At 39.5% G+C, this 24,075-nt stretch overlaps 1 protein-coding gene across 3 annotated transcripts; it reads left to right on the top strand.

Moving 5' to 3' along the window:
- On the top strand, window positions 1–23,294 carry cdc7 (cell division cycle 7 homolog (S. cerevisiae)). Of its 3 annotated transcripts, none has more exons than XM_062023465.1 (12): window positions 1–245; window positions 462–540; window positions 2,750–2,836; window positions 7,483–7,618; window positions 7,711–7,804; window positions 16,089–16,231; window positions 16,299–16,362; window positions 16,684–16,788; window positions 16,880–17,034; window positions 17,115–17,197; window positions 22,579–22,728; window positions 22,806–23,294. In XM_062023465.1, the coding sequence occupies exons 2-12, from the start codon at window positions 462–464 to the stop codon at window positions 23,144–23,146; spliced, it is 1,437 nt and encodes a 478-aa protein (XP_061879449.1). In that variant the 5' UTR covers window positions 1–245; the 3' UTR covers window positions 23,147–23,294. The 3 variants fall into 3 exon arrangements, with proteins under 3 accessions (XP_061879449.1, XP_061879448.1, XP_061879447.1); XM_062023464.1 differs by having other exon boundaries at window positions 16,299–16,599; XM_062023463.1 differs by having other exon boundaries at window positions 16,299–16,611.
- Window positions 23,295–24,075: the final 781 nt, after the last annotated feature.

Here is a 24,075-nt window from a genome sequence, read left to right as displayed (position 1 = left end):
CGGTATTGCTTACCTCTCGCGAGATTCGGCCGACGTCATTTTTAGCGCGGAGTTTGTTGGCGGAAAGGCGTCAAACTGGTCAAATGTTTTGGACTCTTTGTATTTTAGCCTATTGTATCGCGTTTTGTCTGTAAAAAGTGTATTAACCACTTTTCCCCCAGCCCCCGAACATTTTCTCGAAACTTCAAAGAGTTAATGATCCAGGTGAATACTTTTCAGACAGCCGTTGACGTCGAACAAATGCGGTGAGTGTTTCGAGTTTCCTTGTTTTGCCTAAGCTGTTCACATTCCATGACGGAACTTCGCAAGTAGTAACGTTAGCATATATTTAATTTTGGACAAAAATATTCATTTTAACCTTGCATGGTTTGCAGTTTCGATCGAGATGGTTACTTTCACACTCACTGTTTAGAGCAGTCAATGTTGTCCTTGTCAACTCATTTGTCGTGTTTGTTGTCAAGATGGAGTCTCCTGTCTGCACTGAAACCTTCCCAATAGACGGATGTGTCAAATCTACCAGCAAGAAGAGTAAAACCTCAAGTGAGTTGAAGTTTTTATGACTTAAGTATGCAATGCAGCTGACCAGAACATTCACTAAATCAGCTTGTAACAGCAAATAATAAATGAATTTGCCTATACCTTGTATTATTTTGTCCCTACACTGTAAAAAAAAAAACTGTAGATTTCACACTAAAAAAACTGGCAACTAAGTTACCAAAACTTAAGTGGTAAAGTGTTTTCACAACATATTTTACTGCAAATGGAAAAGCAGTACCTCTGTTTTTAGGGGGAAAACTGGCAGTTTAGTCGCCAGAATTTTAATGTAGAATATATTATGGTTTTTACAACTTATTAATGTAAATGGAAAACAGTACCTTTTGTTGTTATTTTTTAAATTCAGGCAACAGAGCTGCCAGTTTTTTACCGTTAAGAAAAAGTAGTACCATTTTGTCATTTCCAGTATTACACCGTATAAACAACAACCATAGATTTTACGGTAGAAAAACAGCTCAGTTGACAGTTTTTCCCCGTAAAAAGCAGTGGTCAAGTTTTTTCAATTTACTGTAATACGCTGTAAAACCGCCATAAATTTGACTGAAATCTATTGTCATTTGTGTTTCAAGTGTACAGTTTGATGGATAACTTGCTTTAAAATCGTAAGTCAAGCAGAAAATCGAATTTAAAACATTTGTATGCTTGTACAACACTTAAAACCTTTAGCATATCTGTATGTGGAATTAAACTATGGAATGGATTATCCATCCATCCATTTCCTACCGCTTGTCCCTTTTGGGGCCGCGGGGGGTGCTGAAGCCTATCTCAGCTGCATTTGGGCGGAAGGCGGGGTACACACCCTGGACAAGTCGCCACCTCATCACAGGGCCAACACAGATAGAACAATTTAGTTTAATAGCCTTGTTCAAGGCCGGTGATTCTCAAACTGTGGTACGCATACCAGTGGTACGCCAAATAATCACTTAATTTAATATTCAAACACATTCTTACGGTTCAAACTGTGTGTAATGTTAGTGGCCAAAATATTAAATATCAAAGGCTCCTAATTTAGCTTATGACATATGCCGTTACATATTGTGTCATTTTCCATTCTATTATTTTGACAAAATTATTAAAGACAAGTGGTAGAAAATGAATTATGAATCTATTTGTTCATTTACTGTTAATATCTGCTTACTTTCTCTTTTAACATGAACCAAAGAAATCAAACAAAGCACCAATACGATTCAGTTTAAGAGACTGTTCCAACTGCAAGTGTTCACAAAGTACACAGAAAAAAAATTATGACGGACATCTTGAACCCTTTTTTTTTATTGAGACAAAGATTAATTATGAATGTAATATTTGTTTGCTTACTTTGGTATATTATTTATTATTTATATGTTCACTGTTCTGTTACAGACAAATGTATGCTATGCTTGTACAACACTTAAAACCTTTAGCATATCTGTATGTGGAATTAAACTATGGAATGGATTAACCAAAGAAATCAAACAAAGCACCAATATGATTCAGTTTAAGAGACTGTTCAAACTACAAGTGTTCACAAAGTACACAGAAAAAAAATTATGACGGACATCTTGAACCCTTTTTTTTCTTTTATTTTCTTTTTTTTTTATTGAGACAAAGATTATTTATGAATTTAATATTTGTTTGCTTACTTTGGTATATTATTTATTATTTATTTGTTCACTGTTCTGTTACAGAGAACAAGGAAATTGGATAAAATTGCTGTGGTATGAAAAGGGGTAAGATTAAATAAGCTCTGCTTCTTCCTACTCCTTTTCAGGGGGAAGTATAATATAATTTTTGATGTAATATTAGATGATTTAAAAGTTTTAAAAATATGCAATTCCATACAGTAAATATGTATTTTTTGTCAAAACTAAAAAAACTAATACATTTAGCAAGAACAGATAAGGTACTTTATAATGCACATTATTTCCAGGCGCTCGAGGGCCATATAAAATTATGTTGGAAAAGTGTCGTTTGAATAACAAAGAAAATATTTATCTATAAATATATCTTGAGAGATCGTTGACAAAATAAACATGGACCTGTGCACTAAATCTCTTCCAAAAAAGAAGCACATCAGCAAATAAGCAGTCAGGGTTGAAATTGACATGAACATGCCAGCTCTTTAGCACGTTTACACCCTTTAAATAATACTGTATGTTACATATTAATATTGTATATATTGCCGTCTTTGATCATTTTTCATGTTTTTCTCCAGGGAGTGTAGAGTCTGACATTGAATCGCTCTACAAAGCTGTTCCTCAGCTTGCCAAGACTTTTCGCATCATTGACAAAATTGGAGAAGGTACACGGTTGATAGTATTTCCAAATTAATGACACATTGCTTTGTTTTAGAAAGTATCACGCTTTTAATTACTGTATAACAGTGTTATTTAACTTGCGGCCCATGGGCCAAATTAGTTCTGTTAATGACACCATACTGTCTACTGAATTCAGTTCAGAGCTTAGGAGAGACTTTAATTTTTAAAAATGTCAACAAACTCCTAAAACACAATCTTGGTGTATAGAGGAACTTGGACCAATGTGAACACAGATTCTTGAATTTACATTGTATTCTCTTAAAGGCCAGCATCTACTGCTGTGGACACTTTTATTTAGCTTACCAGGGCTATATCTTCTGAAATATACAGTATAACTGACAAAAGAAATAAAGTGGAAACAAAGTATTCCTCTACAGAGAATGCTGGTTGTCAAAATAGGAGTAATTGTGATTTAAGGAGCTTTGCTTGACCCTTACCTTACTTGACTGTGTGAGCAAACTAAATAAACCTGAGCAAATGCACCACGGTTCTTGTAAATGGAACCAATCATGATCACAGATCACGCGATGATGTGAACATAGGCACACATGAAGTGATCACGGCGCCGCTTTAAATAGTTTGTCTGCGATAGCACCTATAATAACAATATCACCAATACTTGTTCATATTCAAGTCACCAAATGTAAAAGGAGTATTGTTGGTGCTTTTTGAATGGTTATTTATTGGATTTTTTGGACAAAATAGAGGAGCTCCCATTGGCTGTGCTGTAAGCGGACTTTTATTTACGTTTATTTAATATTTAGAATGCTTTAAAAAAAAAATCCATCCGTCATCATGTCTTTCATAATGATTGTGAATGATACAGTAGGCACAATTCCAAAAAAAAGTGCAGTTTGCCTTTAAAGTTGTGTTGGGGCTTTATATTATTGTGTTGTGTTATTTGTAGCTGAAAGCTGTTGTGTTGTAAATAATGCTACTGTCTTGTGGCATTTGCATTTGTTGTGACCTTTCTCAGCCTCCATAGCTATCTGACATTTTTGTTTTGATTACCGGGTACGTCAAAGTAGGGCTGGGCGATATGGCCATTTTTTAATATCTCGATATTTTTAGGCCATGTCACGATACACGATATACCTGTATATCTCGATTTTATGCCTTAGCCTTGAATGAACACTTGATGCATCTAATCACACCAGTATGATGATTCTATGTGTCTACATTAAAACATTCTTGTTCATACTGCATTAAAGGCCTACTGAAATGAATTTTTTTTATTTAAACGGGGATAGCAGATCTATTCTATGTGTCATACTTGATCATTTCGCGATATTGCCATATTTTTGCTGAAAGGATTTAATATAGAACAACGACGATAAAGATCGCAACTTTTGGTATCTGATAAAAAAAAAGGCTTGCCCCTACTGGAAGTAGCGTGACGTAGTCAATTGAACATATACGCAAAGTTCCCTATTGTTTACAATGATGGCCGCATGAAGTGAGAGAGATTCGGACCGAGAAAGCGACAATTTCCCCATTAATTTGAGCGAGGATGAAAGATTTGTGGATGAGTAAAGTGCAAGTGAAGGACTAGTGGGGAGTTGAAGCTATTCAGATAGGGAAGATGCTGTGAGAGCCGGGGGTGACCTGATATTCAGCTGGGAATGACTACAACAGTAAATAAACACAAGACATATACATACTCTATTAGCCACAACACAACCAGGCTTATATTTAATATGCCACAAATTAATCCTGCATAAAAACACCTACGTGTTTGTTATGCTAGCTCCTAGCTCCTCTGCTAGCTCCTAGCTCCATAGAACGCGCCAATACAATTCAAACACCTGATCAACACACACAATCACTCAGCCCAAAAGACCGTTCACCTAACCCAAGGTTCATAAAGCTTATATATTTTTTTAAAGTTACGTACGTGACGCGCACATACGGTCAAGCTATCAAATGTTTAGCAGCCAAGGCTGCATATTCACGGTACCTGATATTCAGCTGGGAATGACTACAACAGTAAATAAACACAAGACATATATATACTCTATAAGCCACAACACAACCAGGCTTATATTTAATATGCCACAAATTAATCCTGCATAAAAACACCTACGTGTTTGTTATGCTAGCTCCTAGCTCCTCTGCTAGCTCCTAGCTCCATAGAACACGCCAATACAATTCAAACACCTGATCAACACACACAATCACTCAGCCCAAAAGACAGTTCACCTAACCCAAGGTTCATAAAGCTTATATATTTTTAAAAAGTTACGTACGTGACGCGCACATACGGTCAAGCTATCAAATGTTTAGCAGCCAAGGCTGCATACTCACCGTACCTGGTATTCAGCTGGGAATGACTAAAACAGTAAATAAACACAAGACATATATTTACTCTATTAGCCACAACAGAACCAGGCTTATATTTAATATGACACAAATTAATCCTGCATAAAAACACCTACGTCTTTGTTATGCTAACTCCTAGCTCCTATGCTAGCTCCTAGCTCCATAGAACACGCCAATACAATTCAAACACCTGATCAACACACACAATCACTCAGCCCAAAAGACCGTTCACCTAACCCAAGGTTCATAAAGCTTATATATTTTAAAAAAGTTACGTAGATACGCAAAAAAAAAGTTGTGCACATACGGTCAAGCGATCAAATGTTTAGAAGCCAAAGCTGCATACTCACGGTAGCACGTCTGCGTCTTTGTCATCCAAATCAAAGTAATCCTGGTAAGAGTCTGTGTTGTCCCAGTTCTCTACAGGCGTCTGTGTATCAAAGTCAAAAGTCCTCCTGGTTAGAGTCTCTGTTATCCGAGTTCTTCCATCTTGACTGCATCTTTCGGGAATGTAAACAAAGACGCGCCGGCTGTGTACTGTTGTTGCTGACTTCATTCGAAAAATACGTCCGTTTCGCACCGACAACTTTCTTCTTTGCTTGCTCAGCTTCTTTCTCCATAATGCAATGAACATAATTGCAACAGATTCACGAACACAGATGTCCAGAATACTGTGGAATTATGAAATGAAAACAGAGCTTTTTCGTATTGGCTTCAATGTGGAAGGCATACCCGTGTTCCCCGGGCTACGTCACGCGCATACGTCATCCTCAGAGGCGTTTCGAACCGGAAGTTTAGCGGCAAATTTAAAATGTCACTTTATAAGTTAACCCGGCCGTATTGGCATGTGTTATAATGTTAAGATTTCATCATTGATATATAAACTATCAGACTGTGTGGTCGGTAGTATTGGGTTTCAGTAGGCCTTTAATATATGCTCATTTTAAACTTTCATGCAGAGAGGGAAATCACAACTAAGTGAATTGACCAAAACTGTATTTATTAAACAGTTATTAAGCAGTGGCACAAACATTCATGTCATTTCCAAAACAGAAAGTGCAAGATTGTCAGAGACATTTTAAAACAAGCTATTAGTGCATTTTGTGCATGATGTCACTAAGATGACATATCAAAACAACACTAAATTAAAGTGCACTTTTTGTACAGAACGCCACTACAATAGTTTAAAACAAATAAAGTGCACTTTTGTGCATGATGTCACACAAGATATTTCAATAACTGTCAAATAAAAATGAGCTGCATAATAGGAAATCAAATAGTGTATGTCCTTCACTATGTGGTAGGTTCCTGCGGATGTTATCTCCTTCTGTTGTTGACAATTTTTTTCATACGGTGTTAATGTGGAAATGGTTGCCTCAGCATTTTGTTGGTGTGGCACCGAACGGAGACGTTTCAAGCACCCTTCATTCTCTAGTGAGCGACTTTTCAAATGATGCTACATATTAGCAGTAATGCTACTTTTGTAGCAACGCTTTTGCCCCACACTTTACAAATTACGGTTGTCTGTTCGACATCTTCCCACTTGAAGCCAAACCACCGCCAGACGATGGACCCCGTGCTGTTTTTCTTGGGAATTAATTCTTCCTTCATTTTTTACCAGATTCGCACCTTCTTTCTCTCGTATTACCACTCGCACCACAGCTAACGTTACTCATGCCGCTACCTCTCTGCTCCGCGAGGGCGTATACGTATTTGACGTATGTAAGAAGGTGCGCTTGTTTTATGTCTCTGTGAGAAGGAGAGACAAGAAAGAGTGAGAAGAGCCTGTAGTGTAATGCCCGCAGCTAAAAGCAACTGCGTGAGAACGTAACTCGAATATCACAATATAGTCATTTTCTATATCGCACAAAGACAAACCAGCGATATATCGAGTATATCGATATATCGCCCAGCCCTACGTCACAGGTGGCAAAATAGACTCAACATTTAATCCAATGTTTTCCTTTTTCTAATATCGATAAATCAATTGACTCATTTTTAAAACGATCTTGGTGCCATACCTATCTTCTGAAAGTAAACTTGCTGAGCAGAGATCGATATACTTGACATTTAGGAATATAAATCGATGTATTGATCGGTGGTTACACTACAACGTAAAGTATAACAATGAGTCAAGCGACAACTCTTACCTCAAAACACTCTTAAGCTGAGTTACCACTGTATTTGACAAAATGCAATTGAATATATTTTAACTTACATTAAAAATATATAATCTATTTATCTCTTATGTTTGAACAATGTGGCACAATGTTGTTTTCAGTCCTTGATGCGTGTTTGTGTGCACAACTAGGTACATTCAGCTCCGTCTACCTCGGTGAGGCTCGGATGCGAGACGGCAGCAGAGACATGTTTGCCCTCAAGCACCTCATCCCAATTAGCCACCCGACTCGCATCGCTGCCGAACTCCAGTGTCTCACTGTTGTGGGGTTTGTTAACTACTATTGTTACAGTTCTTATTCTCTCTCCTGAAATGATCTTGAACCCGAAGAACACATCACAGTCACTGTTGTCTTTTCAGTGGCAGGGAGAATGTGATGGGCGTGGAGTACTGCTTCAGGAAGGAGGACCATGTCGTGATTGTAATGCCTTACATGGAACACCAAGCAATAATAGTAAGAAACACACTCAGACATGTACAACTTGCGTAGAGGTGTTACTATCTTTCGCTTACCACTCAATGGAATCATCCAAGTTGCATAAGTGGCCATGACACATTTGCAAGAAGTGAGGAAAAAAACACAAAAAGTAAAAACTTTCTTTTGTCGCTTTTTTGCATAGTTTTTTTTTAAATGTCACAATTACTTATTTTAATGCTACCAGTAAGTACCTTTAGATTGGGGCGGGGCCACAGCAGCATTCACTACTCTGGGAGAATAACCATCAATACATACTTTCATGACGAAGTCGTGTCTTCACTAGATTTATTGCTCGTTTCTTTTTTGAAGTATCTAGCGGGGTATGATTACTTGCTAAATTATCCTCCGAAGTTGCTAAATTACACCCATTCCTCCTAAAGGGCCTTCTTCTCACTAGGTGTGCTAGAATATTATTATGAGCGAGGGCAAACGGGTAGCTGATGTTTGGGAAGTACTGGCAAGTGCAAACATTATGTGCTTCAATGTAATTTGTCAAGTATGTACAACACTAATCTTGGTTAGAGATTGCCAGTAAAATCTATATTGCAATATATATTATAGAATTCTGAGATAAATAGATATATTTAACCAGGAAAGTCTCATTGATATTTAAAAAAATATGTTTTCAATGGGCAGCAAAATATACAGTTACATACAAATACCGTATTTTTCGGACTATAAGGCGCATTTGTGAGGAAAAAGACACGCATTTTAAATGACTCTGCAATCAGTGGGGCCCCTCAGTACATCACAGACTTGTTATCCCCCTACTCTAAAGGGCGCAGCCTCTGGTCTTCAGGCCAGGGTCTTCTAAAGATCCCGAAAACTCGTTTTCAAACCTGTGGAGACCTGGCATACCAGGCTATAGCTCCCAGACTCTGGAACAATTTGCACCAGTCCCTCCGTGATCTTGACTGTGTTGAAACTTTTAAGAAACATTTGAAAACTTCTCTTTTTAGTAAAGCTTTTAGTTAATGCACCTTTTAACTATCATTTTGAATCACCTTTGTATCCTTTTTATGATGTTGCCCATGTTGTTTTAAATTGAATTGTTGTTTTACTTTACCTATGTTTTGTACAGCGCTTTGTGATTTTATCTGTGAAAAGCGCTATATAAATATATAAATAAAATTTACTTACCTACCGGTACTTAAAATCCTTTCATTTTCTCAAAACTCGACAGTGCGCCTTATAACCCGGTGCGCCTATTGTACGGAATAATTTTGGTTGTGCCTACCGACCTCAAAGCTATTTTATTTGGTACATGGTGAAATGATAAGTGTCACCAGTAGATGGCAGTCACACATAAGAGATATGTGTAGACTGCAGTATGATGTATGATGGCAGTCAGACATAAGAGATACATGTAGACTGCAATATGACTCAAGTAAACAACACCAAAATTGTATGTATTCCATTGAAAATATAGAACATTACACACGGCGCTCAACAATCTTATCAACATTTTTTAGTATGACTTTGGTAAGTTATGAAGCCGCACCGCTTGATGGATTGTACTGTGCTTCAACATAGGAGTATTATTATGGTGTAAGACATATTATCTGGCGTTTTGTTTTGCAATGTTATGCATAAGCAACTTTTCTTACCTTCTGGTACCTGCTGATCTGTATTTGGGATCTGCATTAGTCCTGAAAATTTGCACGCGTCCGCCTTTGTAGTCTGTGACGACGCTGTAGTCGATAAGGTTTTTCTTTTTCTCTATTTTGTTATGGGACATTCATCCTCCGCTAATGCCATTTCTAATATAAAGTACCGGTAGTGTAAAGTTCTTACTTAAATCTGTCAGTAAACTCGCCATGAAAGAGCTAAAGTGTAGTGCGTTTACATTATTCACCCAAGGAACTATAGTTATTAGAGAGTTCTGATCGGATGTTTTTCCAAGGGACACATTTCCGAATGAGAAGATGCTGCTCTGTTGTTGATTTAAGTAAAGTCTGAATGTCATTAAAACGGTTAGCTCCATCTTTTGACACTTCTTCCACTCCCGTCCTTGCGTGTTACAACGCTAAAACAAAGATGACGGAGAAAAAACGCTGCCGAAAGTGAGCCCCGTAAATAAGATCAGCCACAAAACGGCGCATCCTGAAGCGACTGTCAGAAAGCTGCTTGAAGATGATCTGTAAAATATAATCTATGCAACGTTTTGACCAAAGAACCACCATTACATGTTATGTAGACCACAAGGAAGTGTTTTCCATTTAGAAAAAAAAATTTTTTACCCCTTTAATGCGCCCTATTATCCAGTGCGCCTTTTGTATGAAAATAGACCTGACTGGACCCGCTCATCGGCAGTGCGCCTTATAATTTGGTGCGCCCTTTGGTCCGTAAAATACGGTACATGTCATACACATTAAGAAAAACTTTTACCATTTAAAAACACCTTTTAATCTGGATTTAAAAGCATTTAATGAAATAAATCCAGTTATTTTCCAGTCTTTTTGCAACATGTTCTATGTAAAAGGAGCAGAGTAAAGAAAAGCCCTGTCTCCCAGTTCTGTGCTGGCAAAAATGATCATTCAAACGCAAACCATAAGATCAAACACTCCTCCATGTGCTTAAGTTACAAATGTAGGAGGGAAGTAGACCAAGCATGGCCTTCTAAGTAAAAGTATAGCAATGAGCCAGCCTCCTGGAGGACAAAAAAGGCCATCCCACTCGAGAATACAGCTCACAGTGAACCTCAGAGAAGCATGATGTACAGTGTCAATCCCATGTAGACATTGAGCAGAGGCATTCATGTACAACAGGTCTCCATGGTCTATATGACAATCAGAAATATAATAACACATGAAAACAATAGGGAAACACAAAAGGATGACACAAGAGCACAGAGCTCCTGCCAACAGCGGCCACTACAGCGGCGCCATCTTAAAAAAAAACATCCAAATATACTATTTGGTATTTAAGTGATAATAGAACCATTTCAAAAACGGGTTACAAGGGCTCCTAATCGGCTGCTGATGTATGCGGTAACATCTTGTATCATTTCCTGTTGTATTATTTTCTCAAACCTGTTATTAATCTACTTGCTAATTTACTGCTAATAGTTTGTTACTTAACATGGTTTTATTTACTCTTCTTTATTCACTGAGTTTGTAGATGACAACAAATATGGTATAAAATTTAAATCTAACTAGTGTAGTATCGACCATGACCTTTTAAGTAATCGTAACTGTCCATATTTGTATCGATTTACCCACCTTTGTTTACATTCAAGAGCTCTAGCTTGCAGTTAACATATCCTCCTACGGTGTGTAGTGTAGCATGTTTAGATATTCCTCGTCTTTCTTACTTGTGAGATACTTAGTTCATTTGTCGCGATTAAGGTGAGGCTTGAGGACCTAGAAGCGGCTTTGCACTGTGGCGGCGCATTAGCCACTAGCAAGGACGCTCCATTGCGTTGAGAATGCGTTTGTTTGCATGTAGCTGTCAAATTTGCTGGACAGAGGTAGGTTGTGTCATCAACATGCATTATCGCGATATAACAATAGTATTAAAAGCTACTAGCCAACACTTCATTATGTCCTATTTCTTAAAAGAGAGGAACCAAATGAGGTGGTTCGGGCATCTGGTCAAAAAATGCCCCCCGAACGCCTCCGTGTGGAAGTGTTTAGGGCTGGGCGATATGGCCTTTTATTAATATCACAATATTTTTAGGCCATGTGACGATACACGATATATATCTCGATATTTTGCCTTAGCCTTGAATGAACACTTGATCCATATAATAACACCAGTATGATGATTCTATGTGTCTACATTAAAACATTCTTGTTCATACTGCATTAATATATGCTCATTTTAAACTTTCAGGCAGAGAAGGAAATCACAACTAAGTCAATTTAGCAAAACTGTATTTATTAAACAGTTATTAAGCAGTGGCACAAACATTCATGTCATTTCCAAAACAGAAAGTGCAAGATTATCAGAGACATTTTAAAACAAACTATAAGTGCACTTTTGTGCATGATGTCACTAAGATGACATATCAAAACAACACTAAATTAAAGTGCACTTTTTGTACAGAACGCCACTACAATAGTTTAAAACATATAAAGTGCACTTTTGTGCATGATGTCACACAAGATATTTCAATAACTGTCAAATAAAAATAAGCTGCATAATAGGAAATCAAATAGTGTATGTCCTTCGCTATGTGGTAGGTTCCTGCGGACGTTATCTCCTTCTGTTGTTGACTATTTTTTTCATACAGTGTTGATGTGGAAATGGTTGCTTGGGCATTTTGTTGGGTGTGGCACCGGCCGAGATGTTGACATGCAGAGTTTCAAGCACTCTTCATTCTCTAGCGGGTGACTTTTCAAATGGTGCTACATATTAGCAGTGGTGCTACTTTTTGTAGCAACGCTTTTGCCGCATACTTGTAAAACATCTTCCCACTTCAAGCCAAACCACCGCCAGACGATGGACCCCGTGCTGTTTTTCTTGGGAATTAATTTTTCCTTCATTTGTTACCAGATTCGCACCTTCTTTCTCTCGTATTACCACTCGCACCGCTACGTTAGCACCTGCCACTGCTAACGTTACCCATTCCACTACCTCTCTGCTCGGCGAGGGCGTAGGACGTTGCACACGCGTCAGTATGTGACGTATGTAAGAAGGTGCGCTTGTTTTATGTCTCTGTGAGAAGCAGAGACAAGAAAGAGTGAGAAACGCCTGTAGTGTAATGCCCGCAGGTAAAAGCAACTGCGTGAGGACGTATACTCGAAAATCACTATATAGTCATTTTCTATATCGCACAGAGACAAACCCGCGATATATCGAGTATATTCGATATATCGCCCAGCCCTAGTCTGACCAGTAGGAGGACAAGGTGGAGAGACTATGTCTCCCAGCTGGCCTGGGAACGCCTCTGGATCCCCCGGGAAGAGCTGAATGAAGTAGCTGGGGAGAGGGAAGTCTGGGCTTCTCCGCTTAGGCTGCTGCCACCGCGACCCGTCTTCGGATAAGCAGAATAAGATAGTTGGGTGGATTGTTGGCCAAATGTATATAATTTATACTGTCTACATCAGTGTTTTTCTACCTTTTCTGAGCCAAGGCACATTTTTTTCATTGAAAAAATCTCGAGGCACACCATAAGCAGACAACATAAAAAAATGAAACTCAGCAGCCGATATTGACAATAAAAAGTTGTTCTCACAATTTTTGGATATGAATTCAAACCATAACCAAGCAGGCATCACTATAGCTCTTGTCTCAAAGTAGTTGTACTGTCACGACCTGTCACATCACGCCGCGACTTATTTGGAGTTTTTTGGTGTTTTCCTGTGTGTAGTGTTTTAGTTCTTGTCTTGCTCTCCTATTTTGTCGTTGATTGTCATGTCGGATGTACTTTGTGGACGCCGTCTGCTGCTTCACACGCTGTAAGTCTTTGCTGTCGTCCAGCATTCTGTTTTGGTTTACTTTGCAGCCTGTTCAATTTTAGCTTCGTATAGCATAGCCATCCCTAAACTTCAATTCCTTTTTTTAGCGGCACTTGCCTTTTGTTTATTTTTGATTTAAGCATTAGATACCTTTTTACCTGCATGCTGCCTCCCGCTGTCGTCTGCATATTGTGATCACGACAAACCATGTTCCCGACATCTACAAATGAATGATGGGTTCTAAGGCTGCAGCTAACGATTATTTTTCTATTGATTAATCTATAGATTATTTTTTCCGATTAATCGGTTAATCTATAGATTATTTTTTTCGATTAATCTATAGATTATTTTTCCTTTTACCGATTATTTTTTTATTTAAAATGAAGATGAAAAAATAAATGTAGGCCAGTTTTTTCAAAAGGCATGGCTTTTATTTACAAAAAAAAAGTATGGCCACTCAGTCAACATTGACAACAACATGACAAAATATTCTGTAACAATGTAAACATTTAAAACTTTTAACATTTAACAAAATTAAAAGTAGCTTATTTGCTTTTTAATGTGCAAATATAAAAGTAAACATCCAGTGCAAGTCTTAATATTCTGCAATAGTATAAGCATTTCAAAAGTAAAAGTATTGCTTATTTTGCTTTAAAATGTGCAAAAATAAAGATAAACATCCAATACAAAAAAGTGCAAAACGAAATATTCTGTAACAACAGTGTAAACATTTCAACAAAAGTGAAAGTATTGCTTATTTGCTAAAATGTGCAAAAATAAAGATAAACATCCAATACAAAAAAGTGCCAATCTAAATATTCTGGAGCACTGTAAACATTAAGTATTGCTTTTAAAATGTGCAAAATAAACATCCAGTCCAACACAGTACACAATAACCAATTCTACTCATTCCAGTGAGTGACTAACAGTTGTAATGAAGAAAGGTTAGCATGTCTACATGCTCTGGGGTGAGCCTGCTTCTTTTCTTGTTTACAATATTCCCAGCAGCTGAAAATAGGCACTCAGAAGGGGTCGATGGGGCTAGAACTGAGAGGTAATTAGCCTTCACCTCAAGCCAGGACTGCGAGTGAGCTGAGCTGCAGTTTAAGTTTCTAGAATGTCAACGGGCTCATAGTGATGTTACTAGTAGTTGACTGGGAGGTGTTTATTATCATTTGGGGAGAGTATGCTGCCTGATGCTCACCTGCTAAACACCTATCTGCTCGACGCTGAAGCGCTGACTACATGCGCTCTGAATACGCACTGCTGATTGGCTGGTAACGTTTTGAATACGCACTGCTGATTGGCTGTCAACGCTTTCTGTGTACCAATCAGATGGTTGTGTGGGTGGGACAATGCTGGGTGCTGAGACAGAGGCAGAAGGAGCAAAGCAGCTTGTTAAGACTATAGCTTAGAAACTCGTTCGGTACACCCCCGTACCGAACCGAAAGCCCCGTACCGAAACGGTTCAATACAAAACACGTACCGTTACACCCCTAGCAGATACAAATGACACATTCATGTTTTTGTGTAATGATGACAACGTATATTCACGCGGACGATTGACTAGTTGATGGTTGATGGTTTTCTTTTCAAATGTTCGTTCATAGCCGTTGTGCTGCTATGATAGGCCATTTCCGCTCAACACAGTGTACATACAACAACATTATTAGGCCGTGTATTGAAATACTCCCACACTTTTGACGACTTTTGGCGTGATTTTTCCCCCTCGCTCCCATCGTCTGCTTTGCGCTTCGCCATGACGGTAGTGTGACGTAAATATGCGACGCGTCGACGCACAAAAACGGCGTCGACGTATTTACGTAACCGATGACGTCGACGCGTCGTTTCAGCCTTAATGGGTTCCCACTTCTCTGTGAGCGCTTTGAGTATATAATAATAGAAAAGCGCGATATAAAATCTAATCCATTATTATTATTATTATTATTATAAAGCAATTAGCTACCTGCTGCCACCTACTGATATTGAAGAGTAATACACGGTTACTCTGTTGAGCTCTAGACAGCACAGACAACAACGGCACATTTGCGGATTATAATCACTGGTTTGCAAAAAATAATTTTAACCCAATTAGGTGAAATTACATAATCTCCCACGGCACACCAGACAATATCTCACAGTACACTAGTGTGCCGCGGCACAGTGGTTGGAAAAACACTGGTCTACATCCCTGTTTCTTAACCATAGGGCCCATTTGTAAGCCGCCAAAAAATATCTGTGGTCCATGTGGGCCACAGCGGTACTCAGTTGTATTACACGTTTCCACCACTTGTGGCAGTAATGACAATATCAAACAGAAGAATTCTGGAGCTAAAGTCATAGTTTCTTAAACGCACAATTTATGACTAAAGTGGTGAAGCTGTAGTTTCATTTGCACTTTAATTTTATTGACAGTTTATTTAAGAAACATTTACATTATTATTTAAATTAGAATGTATTTATTTTAGCACTGCATAATTAAATCTACGTTTATTTGTATCAGTCTTTTTGCAGTATATTTGGTTAGAATGTATTTTTGTAATCAGCCTGACCTAAGCCATGACAATGCTATTTGTGATGAATACATGCTTTCATGTCATTTGACAAGTAGGTTAGATTAAAATTAAGAGTGGGATTACTAATTCAGTGTTAATATTTGAGTAGGGAAATGTTGGGCCCCGAGGTCAAAAAGGTTAGGAATCCCTGGTCTCTATTGTGCAACCCTGATACTGATTTATAATGAACATATTGTTTTACTGAATAGAAAGGCATCATTTTCCATAGCACTCTTCCACTTTATCTCTTTTAGTTTTATATTCAATGCAGCTGTGAGATTGTGTTCTTCTTGTGTTAACTAGGATGTCATCGGGTTGTTGAGCTTTGAAGAGGTCCGTCTGTACATCTACCACCTGCTAAAAGCCCTACGGCACATCCACCAGTTCGGTGTCATTCACCGGGACATCAAACCAAACAACTTTCTCTACAACAGAAAAGCTAAGACGTAAGTTGTCGCACAGCCAAAAGGATGAAATGGAGGGACATGCTGTACTTTGTTGATGTGTGTGCAGGTTTGCCCTGGTGGACTTTGGCCTCGCTCAAGGAACAGCAGACACTCAGATCAAACTGCTTAAGGTGGTCAGACAGAAGCCATCGCAGCCAAGAGCTGGAAGTTCCACAGAGAGACGAGACAAAGCCCCACCTAAACCTTCCTCTTCCGCCACAGCCCCACACCAATCCACAGCTCACCCACCTTTCTCCTCCTCCTCTCCCCCCATAACCACACCGGCCACTCGGAAAGCATTGATTAAAAAGTCACGATCCATCGCTGGCACAGCAGGCGCCTCTACTTCTCGCACAAAGCCCACAAAGGTGTCTTCTTTGGTGATTTGGGATACTGTCGCCGTGTTTGTCATTTCGTCTGTACTTTTCCTTAATCATGTTTGTTTGCGTTAGGATTTATTGGGAATACGTAAAGCACAGAGGCCGGTGTTTAGCGAGAGGAACCTGAACAGCTGCACTTCAGCCGCCTCTACCACCAAGCAGGCAAATAAGACAGAAGTAAGAGTATTTTCTACACCTCAAACTGCAACAAGCGTCATAAATGTTTTTAAAAAATCCATGTGTTTTCTCTTGCCTTCAACTTGTAAAGTCTGTGAGACCAGGGGACCTGTCAAATCGAAGGTTCCCTTCAGCTCGAGGAGGTCCAGCTAGTGTCAGAACACAGAAACCTCAACGAACCGCCCAGCAGACTTTCACCTGCTCCTGCTTCCAGACGGACCGTGTCTGCAACGTTTGCCTGGCCAGGTTTGGCCAGTTGTGTTTGTTTGTGGCGGCAGCGTTCTGTTTTATGACACCCCTTGACTTGCTCTTCTTGTGCTTCAAAGAAAGCAGCAAGTGGCTCCCAGGGCGGGAACACCAGGCTTTCGAGCTCCAGAGGTCCTCACCAAGTGTCCAAACCAAGGAACTGGTGAGTGGGTTGTAAAAAATGTTTTTAAATACCGTATATTACCAAATAGTAGCCCGGGCGTTTATTTCACAAAATCGAATTAGGAGACAGGCGTTTAAAAGAAGCAGGCGGATATTTGCACAAGGCTTTTTTTTTTATTTTTGCACCAGCCTACACCAGGCCATTATTTGGTTACAATGGTTTCTGTCCAGTATTTTTTTTTCATACAAAAAACTTTAAATGTAAAAGCTATTGTAAACATACAAACAAAAAAACAAGAGATCAGCATGAGGTAGGCTATCAAAAGACAAGAGATCAACAAGGCCTCAACATGGCAGTAGTGCAACAATTGTCAATTGGAATACCAATACTAAAAATAAATAAACTTTTTAAATAAAGCAGCCTACCGGGAAAAATAAAATTATGGTACCAAGTACCAGAGGTGTGGACTCGAGTCACATGACTTGGACTCGAGTCAGACTCGAGTCATGAATTTGATGACTTTAGACTCGACTTGACAAAATGTAAAGAGACTTGCAACTCGACTTAGACTTTAACATCAATGACTTGTGACTTCACTTGGACTTGAGCCTTTTGACTTGACATGACTTGCTACTTTCCCCAAATCCCAAAGCTTAAAAAGTTATTTGGGAGCGCTCCGTAGCTTTCATTTTGTACGTGTCTGTCTGTCTATCAACGTGTGTGCTGCTTGTCAGCTGGTGTGCTCTCAGTACAACAGCCAATCAAATTAGTTTTACGTTGTTTTCATCACACAGCATTCATCCAATCAAATTGCAGGACAACCACCGAACATGAGTTGTCAAACAATGCGGCAGTGAGAAACAATTATGCCAAAGTTGGCTTCGTTCGGGTATAAAAACTACGACTTGGTCAACAAAAAACGATTTGCGTATGCAAATCACGCAGTTCGAATATTACAGACGGAGACGCAACAACTTCCAACTTCGTTCGACATTTGAAGTTGCCCAAAGAAGGGTAAGTTTTGAATGTAAGATAACGTTTATTGGCTAAGTAACATGACTTTTATTTGCTGTGTAGTTAAATCAGTGAGGCTGTAAACTCACTGCTAACGTTATAACCATAGACATGTTTTAAGGGTACGCAGCATCGAGCGCTACTGCTTACTGGCGCAGACGAGACGCGGGTCCGCCATCTTGGAGTGGTGATCCGCTCCACTCAGTGCAATTCATTTGTCAGGAGCAATGAACTGTCAGCGCATTTAATTCATTTTACCTCACTGAATACCACTGATTTTCACGCGCTTTTTTGTCATACGTGTAGCTATGATAACGGACACATGTTTTATTATTCATAGTTTGCTTAACAGTAATAGAATATTCTTATACGCTATAAGTGACCAGACGTCCGAGATCAAAACTGGGAATATAATCCCAGAGAAGGGGGAAAAAACGGTAAACTATTTTTAAATTGAAGAAACAATATGATTAGGTTATATATACATGCGTATATCCTACATAAACAATGTATGAATACATTAGATATCTATATATCTTAGGGACCTATAGACTGTAACTCTGTTGCTGCAGCAGCAGAGAGTTTATTCTGTCTTGACACTTTGTATTGATATTTTGTATTACATTCTTCCCTTAAATGATCATGTTTACAGTGATTGTTATGTATGTATTTTTTATGTATGTCGCTTTGGATAAAAGCGTCTGCCAAATACTTAAACATATATAAACACCTGAAACTCTTCATATCAGCTAAAACCACCAATTTGTTTCACTGGATTCAGAATAAAACCAAATGCTGTTTTACCCAACAATGTTAGTATTTGAATATTGTTACTTGAAGACTTATTCCTGGTTACAATTATACTGTTAAGAAAGTATTGTCTTATATTTTGCCTAAAATGAGAATGCATCATAATCAGTGGCGGCTGGTGAATTTTGTTTTAGGTGGGGCTGAAAGTTTGTAAACCAAACCCCTGTAGGGGCGTCATCCTCCCCCAGAAGATTTATTTGTGATTTTCACATACAAATATTGAAGATCTTTGCTCCTTCTCAACTCTGTGGTAATATTATTTTCATAAAATACAACCAATAGTATGTTAATGTTTGTTTTTGCAAATGTGTTTATTCTGTAAAGGAATGAGTTAAATGTTTAAAATTGCTTAAACTATTAAAATTACTGTTAATAGTGCTATTATGAATTGCAATGTCAGCACTATTTTTTTTCTTGCAATTTCAAATGCACTTGTTTTAATAAATAAATACAGCGTTTTAAAAGCATACACAATCTGTGTAAAAATATTAGTCTGTGGTTAAAAGGACTTGAAAGGACTCGAAACTCAAAATGCAGGACTTGGGACTCGACTTGAGACTTTCCAGTCTTGACTTTGGACTTGACTCGGGACTTGCCTGTCTTGACTCGGGACTTGACTCGAGACTTGAGGGCAAAGACTTGAGACTTACTTGTGACTTGCAAAGCAATGACTTGGTCCCACCTCTGCCAAGTACTCAAGTATAATACCCACCATCAAAACAGAACAATAATACTGTCACTTAAATAAAATAAAGGCTACAATACTCCAAGTTTTAAATAAAGCAGCATACAGGAAAAATAAAATTATGGTACCAAGTACTCCATAAAACCATCAAAACAATAATACTGCAGCAAATGCAACCCCAGTAGCATTTTAAACTAAATTATGAAAATAACAGCCCATGGGCGGCTATTTGGACATAGGCGGTTATTAGGAAGAGGCGGTTAATTCACAAAATGGGGTCAGACCCTGGGCGGCTATTAGGACATGGGCAGTTATTTACCCAAGGGCGTTTATTTGGTAATATACGGTACTAGGGTTTTGCTGTTTTTTTTTTTTACATTTTTATATTTTTTTCATCCAACAATGTGTGCCAACAAAACTGGAGCTGCGGGCAGCACTTTGGACACCCCTGTGTTAATATGTTTTTTTGCATGGTCAGATTGTTCTTAGGTTTAAAAGGCATGCAAAAACTGTATGCAAGACATGCAATTTTTCCATCAAAATTGAAAGAACAAGTATGTTTAGTAAGAAAGATGAAGTGCTTACCGTATTTTCTGGACCATAGGGCGCACCGGATTCTAAGGCGCACTGCCGATGAATTTTTTTGTATATAGGGCGCATTAAAGGGGTCATATTATTTAAAAAATATTCTAAATGTAAAAGACTTCCTTGTGGTCTACATAACATGTAATGGTGGTTCTTTGGTCAAAATGTTGCATAGATGATGTTTTACAAATCATCTTCAAGCCGCTTTCTGACAGTCGCTTCAGGATGCGCTGTTTTGTGGGCGGTCTTATTTACGTGGCTCACCTTTGGCAGCGTCTTTTCTCCGTCATCTTTGTTGTAGCGTGCAAGGACGGGAGTGGAAGAAGTGTCAAAAGATGGAGCTAACTGTTTTAATGACATTCAGACTTTAATTAAATCAACAACGGAGCAGCATCTTCTCATCCGTGTCTCACTAGTGCAATAACATTGCCGGAAATTTGTCCCGTGAAAAACCGTCCGGCTGGAACTCTCTAATAACTAAAGTTCCATGGGTGAATAATGTAAACTCACTACACCGGTATGTTTTAGTGCTTCCATGGCGAGTTTACTGACGGATATATGTAAGAACTTTACACTACTTTATATTACAAATGGCAACAGCGGAGGATGAATGTTCCATAACAAGAATATAGAGGAAAAAGAAGAAGCTTACCAACTACAAAAGCGGAAGCGCGCAAATTTTCAGGACTTATGCAGATCCCAAATACAGATCAGCAGGTACCAGAAGGTAAGAAAAGCTGCTTTTGCATAATATTGCAAAACAAAACGCCAGATAATGTCTTACCTAGGGTTGGGTATCGAGTATCGATTGGAACCGGGACTAACTTTCCGATTCTCCCGGAATCGTTCAAATGTTTAAATTTCGATTCCTAGTTTCGATACCCAGTCCGCCGACCGGAAAAAAAGAATAAGTCCGCCGACCGGAAGAAGAAGCAACACTAACGAAGAAGCGCCCACCGCCGGAAGTGTTAGCATAGCCGAGCCTATGTAGCCGAGCGAGTCAGTCAAGCATGGATAGCGGGCGTCGGCGGTCGAAGTGTGGCTTTATTTTACTAAAAAAAATAAAATATCGGCGAAATGTAACACGTGCGACAGGACTGTTTCGTGCTTAGGAGGGTGCACGTCGAACATGATGAAGCACCTCCGAGCACAAATAAATGCGTGTCCCGTCTCCGACGCGCTGCGCCGACCGTCCTCCTGTGCCTCTTCCTCTGGCTTCGACGCCCAGCCTGCATTGCAGTCCGAATCCGGTAAGTAAAACAATATATATGCAATAAATAATGTGTTTTGCGCCAACGTCGAGGCAGTTAACAAATTAGCCCGCGTATTTTTTCATAGACAATTTACAAGCTGCTAGCCAGGCTCCGCGATGTGCTCAGCGTACTCCGTTCACCGTAGCGGCAATGGGGAAAATGTCTGTGCCACAGACGGAAGAGTGCCACAGAAAGGTCACTGCACACACAGTCAAAAGACTGCATCCCTTTTCAGAGGTGGAATCTCCAACATTTAGGTTAGTTAAGCAATAACGTTAGAGCTAAGCTAATTGATACTGGGCTAAACAGTAACAGCAACATTACATGTTTGTTTATGTTTGCAGGGATATGGTGAAAACTCTCAACCCAAAATACATACCACCTTCCAGGGACTACCTGTCAAACACATTGATCCCGGCATGGTACAAGAAGAATCGGAATCGAGAATAGTCAGGAATCGGAATCGTTCGAATTCAAACGATACCCAACCCTAGTCTTACCTCATACACACAGCATAATAATACTCATATGTTGAAGCACAGTACAATCCATCAAGCGGTGCGGCTTCATAGCTTTCCAAAGTCGTACTAACACATTTTGATAGATTTTTGAGCGCCGTGTGTAATGTTCTATATTTACAATGGAACATATCAAATTTTGGTGGTGTTTACTTGAGTCACATTGCAGTCTACACGTATCTCTTATGTGTGAGTGCCATCTACTGGTCACACTTATCATTACACCATGTACCAAATATAATAGCTTCCAGGTCGGTAAGCACAACTAAAATGATTCCGTACATTAAGCGCACTGTCGAGTTTTGAGAAAATGAAAGGATTTTAAGTGCGCCCTATAGTCCGAAAAATACAGTAGTAAGAAAGATGAATTGCTAGTTAATGCACATAATTTCCAGGCATCCGCAGGCCACATAAAACGAGGTGGCGGGCCAGGTCTGGTCCCCGGGCCTAGAGTCTTACACATGTTCTATAGAGTTTGAAATGGATTATTTGAGCACAAATCATTGGATTACAAAATAAAACTGGTAATCCTTCACTGTGTCATGCTGCACTCAGCCATCGACGTGTGGTCAGCGGGCGTCATCCTGCTCTCGCTGCTAAGCGGACGCTACCCTTTCTTCAAAGCCAGCGACGACATGATCGCTCTCGCTCAGATCATGACAATACGAGGCTCCAGAGAGACCGGACGCGCGGCTAAAGCGTTCGGTGCGTATGAACATCTGTAATCGCATAGTCAAGATGACGACTTGGTTGAAAACTTGTGTGATGAACTTCCTGTCCAGGCAAGGCGGTGCTGTGCAGTCGGGAGCTTCCTCGGCTGGATCTCCGGGAGCTCTGTGAGACGCTGAGGGGGCGGAGACCATTACCGGATGATGAAGTCCCGCCAGTCACAGATTGTAAAGACACAGACATAGATGGCACGGGTAAGACTCCTGCACCGCTCCCAAAAGGCCAGGATCCAACACCAGGGGAGAAACCCTGGTCAGGGCTGCATGATGAGCGGGGATGGGACAGGGTACCCGATGAGGCCTACGACTTGCTGGACCGGCTGTTAGATCTCAACCCCAATAGCAGAATTACAGCGGCTCTGGCCTTGCAGCACCCACTGTTCAAAGGCCTGTAAAGCAATTCTACTTTGGTGTTGGTCTGTTTCTTATTGGTACCATTGTATGAGTGTCAGTCAATTTTGTGTGTAAATGCAGCTGTATAATTTATTACTACGCAGGAAACATTGTTTTACTCCTAATAAAGTTGAAAATTATTTTAAAAAATTGCCGAGCTGGCCTTGTCATGTATACAGTAGATCTGCACAATCTGGGGGTTTTATATTCCAAGACCATGTGTAAACCAGGGGTTCTTAACCTTTTTGGCTTCAGGGCCCAATTTTTCCACTACAGAAGGTCCTGAGGCCCACTCAAATATTAACACTGAATTCCCCTGGTAATCTTACTCTTGATTTTTATTCATATTTAATCATTGTATCTGACCTACCTACAGTTCAGAATACACCTCGCCAACAGTGACGTGCAGTCAGGGGAGGCAGGTGAGGCGGGGCCTCACGTGCCATCATGGAAAGTATCCAGTGATTATACTATAAAGTTATTTTCCATTTAACTTCACCAGTTTTAGATTATTTTTATTCAAAATCGCTGAATTTTCACATTTGCCGTTCAAATACTGAGAAGAGACTTGCTGTGATCAGCAGCCAGTTGAGGCACATCGCTCAGTTGTGCCTCAACATGGATTGCGGACTTGGCTAACTGCTGGTCTGCTGTGCAGTGAGACCGTATTGCTATATGAACTATATTATACATTTCCATAGTTTAGTTAGCTGAGGTATATAATCTCTATATTCTCACTTCTCTGTGGAGCGCTTTGAGTGTCTAGAAAAGCGCTATATAAATCTAATCCATTATAATATACAGTGTATTTTGTCAACAACTGTGTGTGTGTAATGTATTTCTTGTGCTGAGCAATCATAAAACGGTTGCGAAGACGCACTGGCTGAGGCTCGCAGTAATCCCGCCTCCTGGTGGTAGAGTGCACCTGACG

Source organism: Entelurus aequoreus, linkage group LG16 (assembly GCF_033978785.1).
Source record: "Entelurus aequoreus isolate RoL-2023_Sb linkage group LG16, RoL_Eaeq_v1.1, whole genome shotgun sequence".
NCBI classification, from domain to species: domain Eukaryota; kingdom Metazoa; phylum Chordata; class Actinopteri; order Syngnathiformes; family Syngnathidae; genus Entelurus; species Entelurus aequoreus.
This window is presented reverse-complemented; position numbering and strand designations above follow the sequence as displayed.

Excerpts from the sequence above, each read along its gene's own strand:
- cdc7 (XM_062023463.1), top strand. The coding sequence starts at position 462 with ATGGAGTCTCCTGTCTGCACTGAAACCTTCCCAATAGACGGATGTGTC. Across the intron at positions 541-2,749 it reads CAAGAAGAGTAAAACCTCAA|GGAGTGTAGAGTCTGACATT; the intron begins GTGAGTTGAAGT and ends GTTTTTCTCCAG. Across the intron at positions 22,729-22,805 it reads ACGCGCGGCTAAAGCGTTCG|GCAAGGCGGTGCTGTGCAGT; the intron begins GTGCGTATGAAC and ends CTTCCTGTCCAG.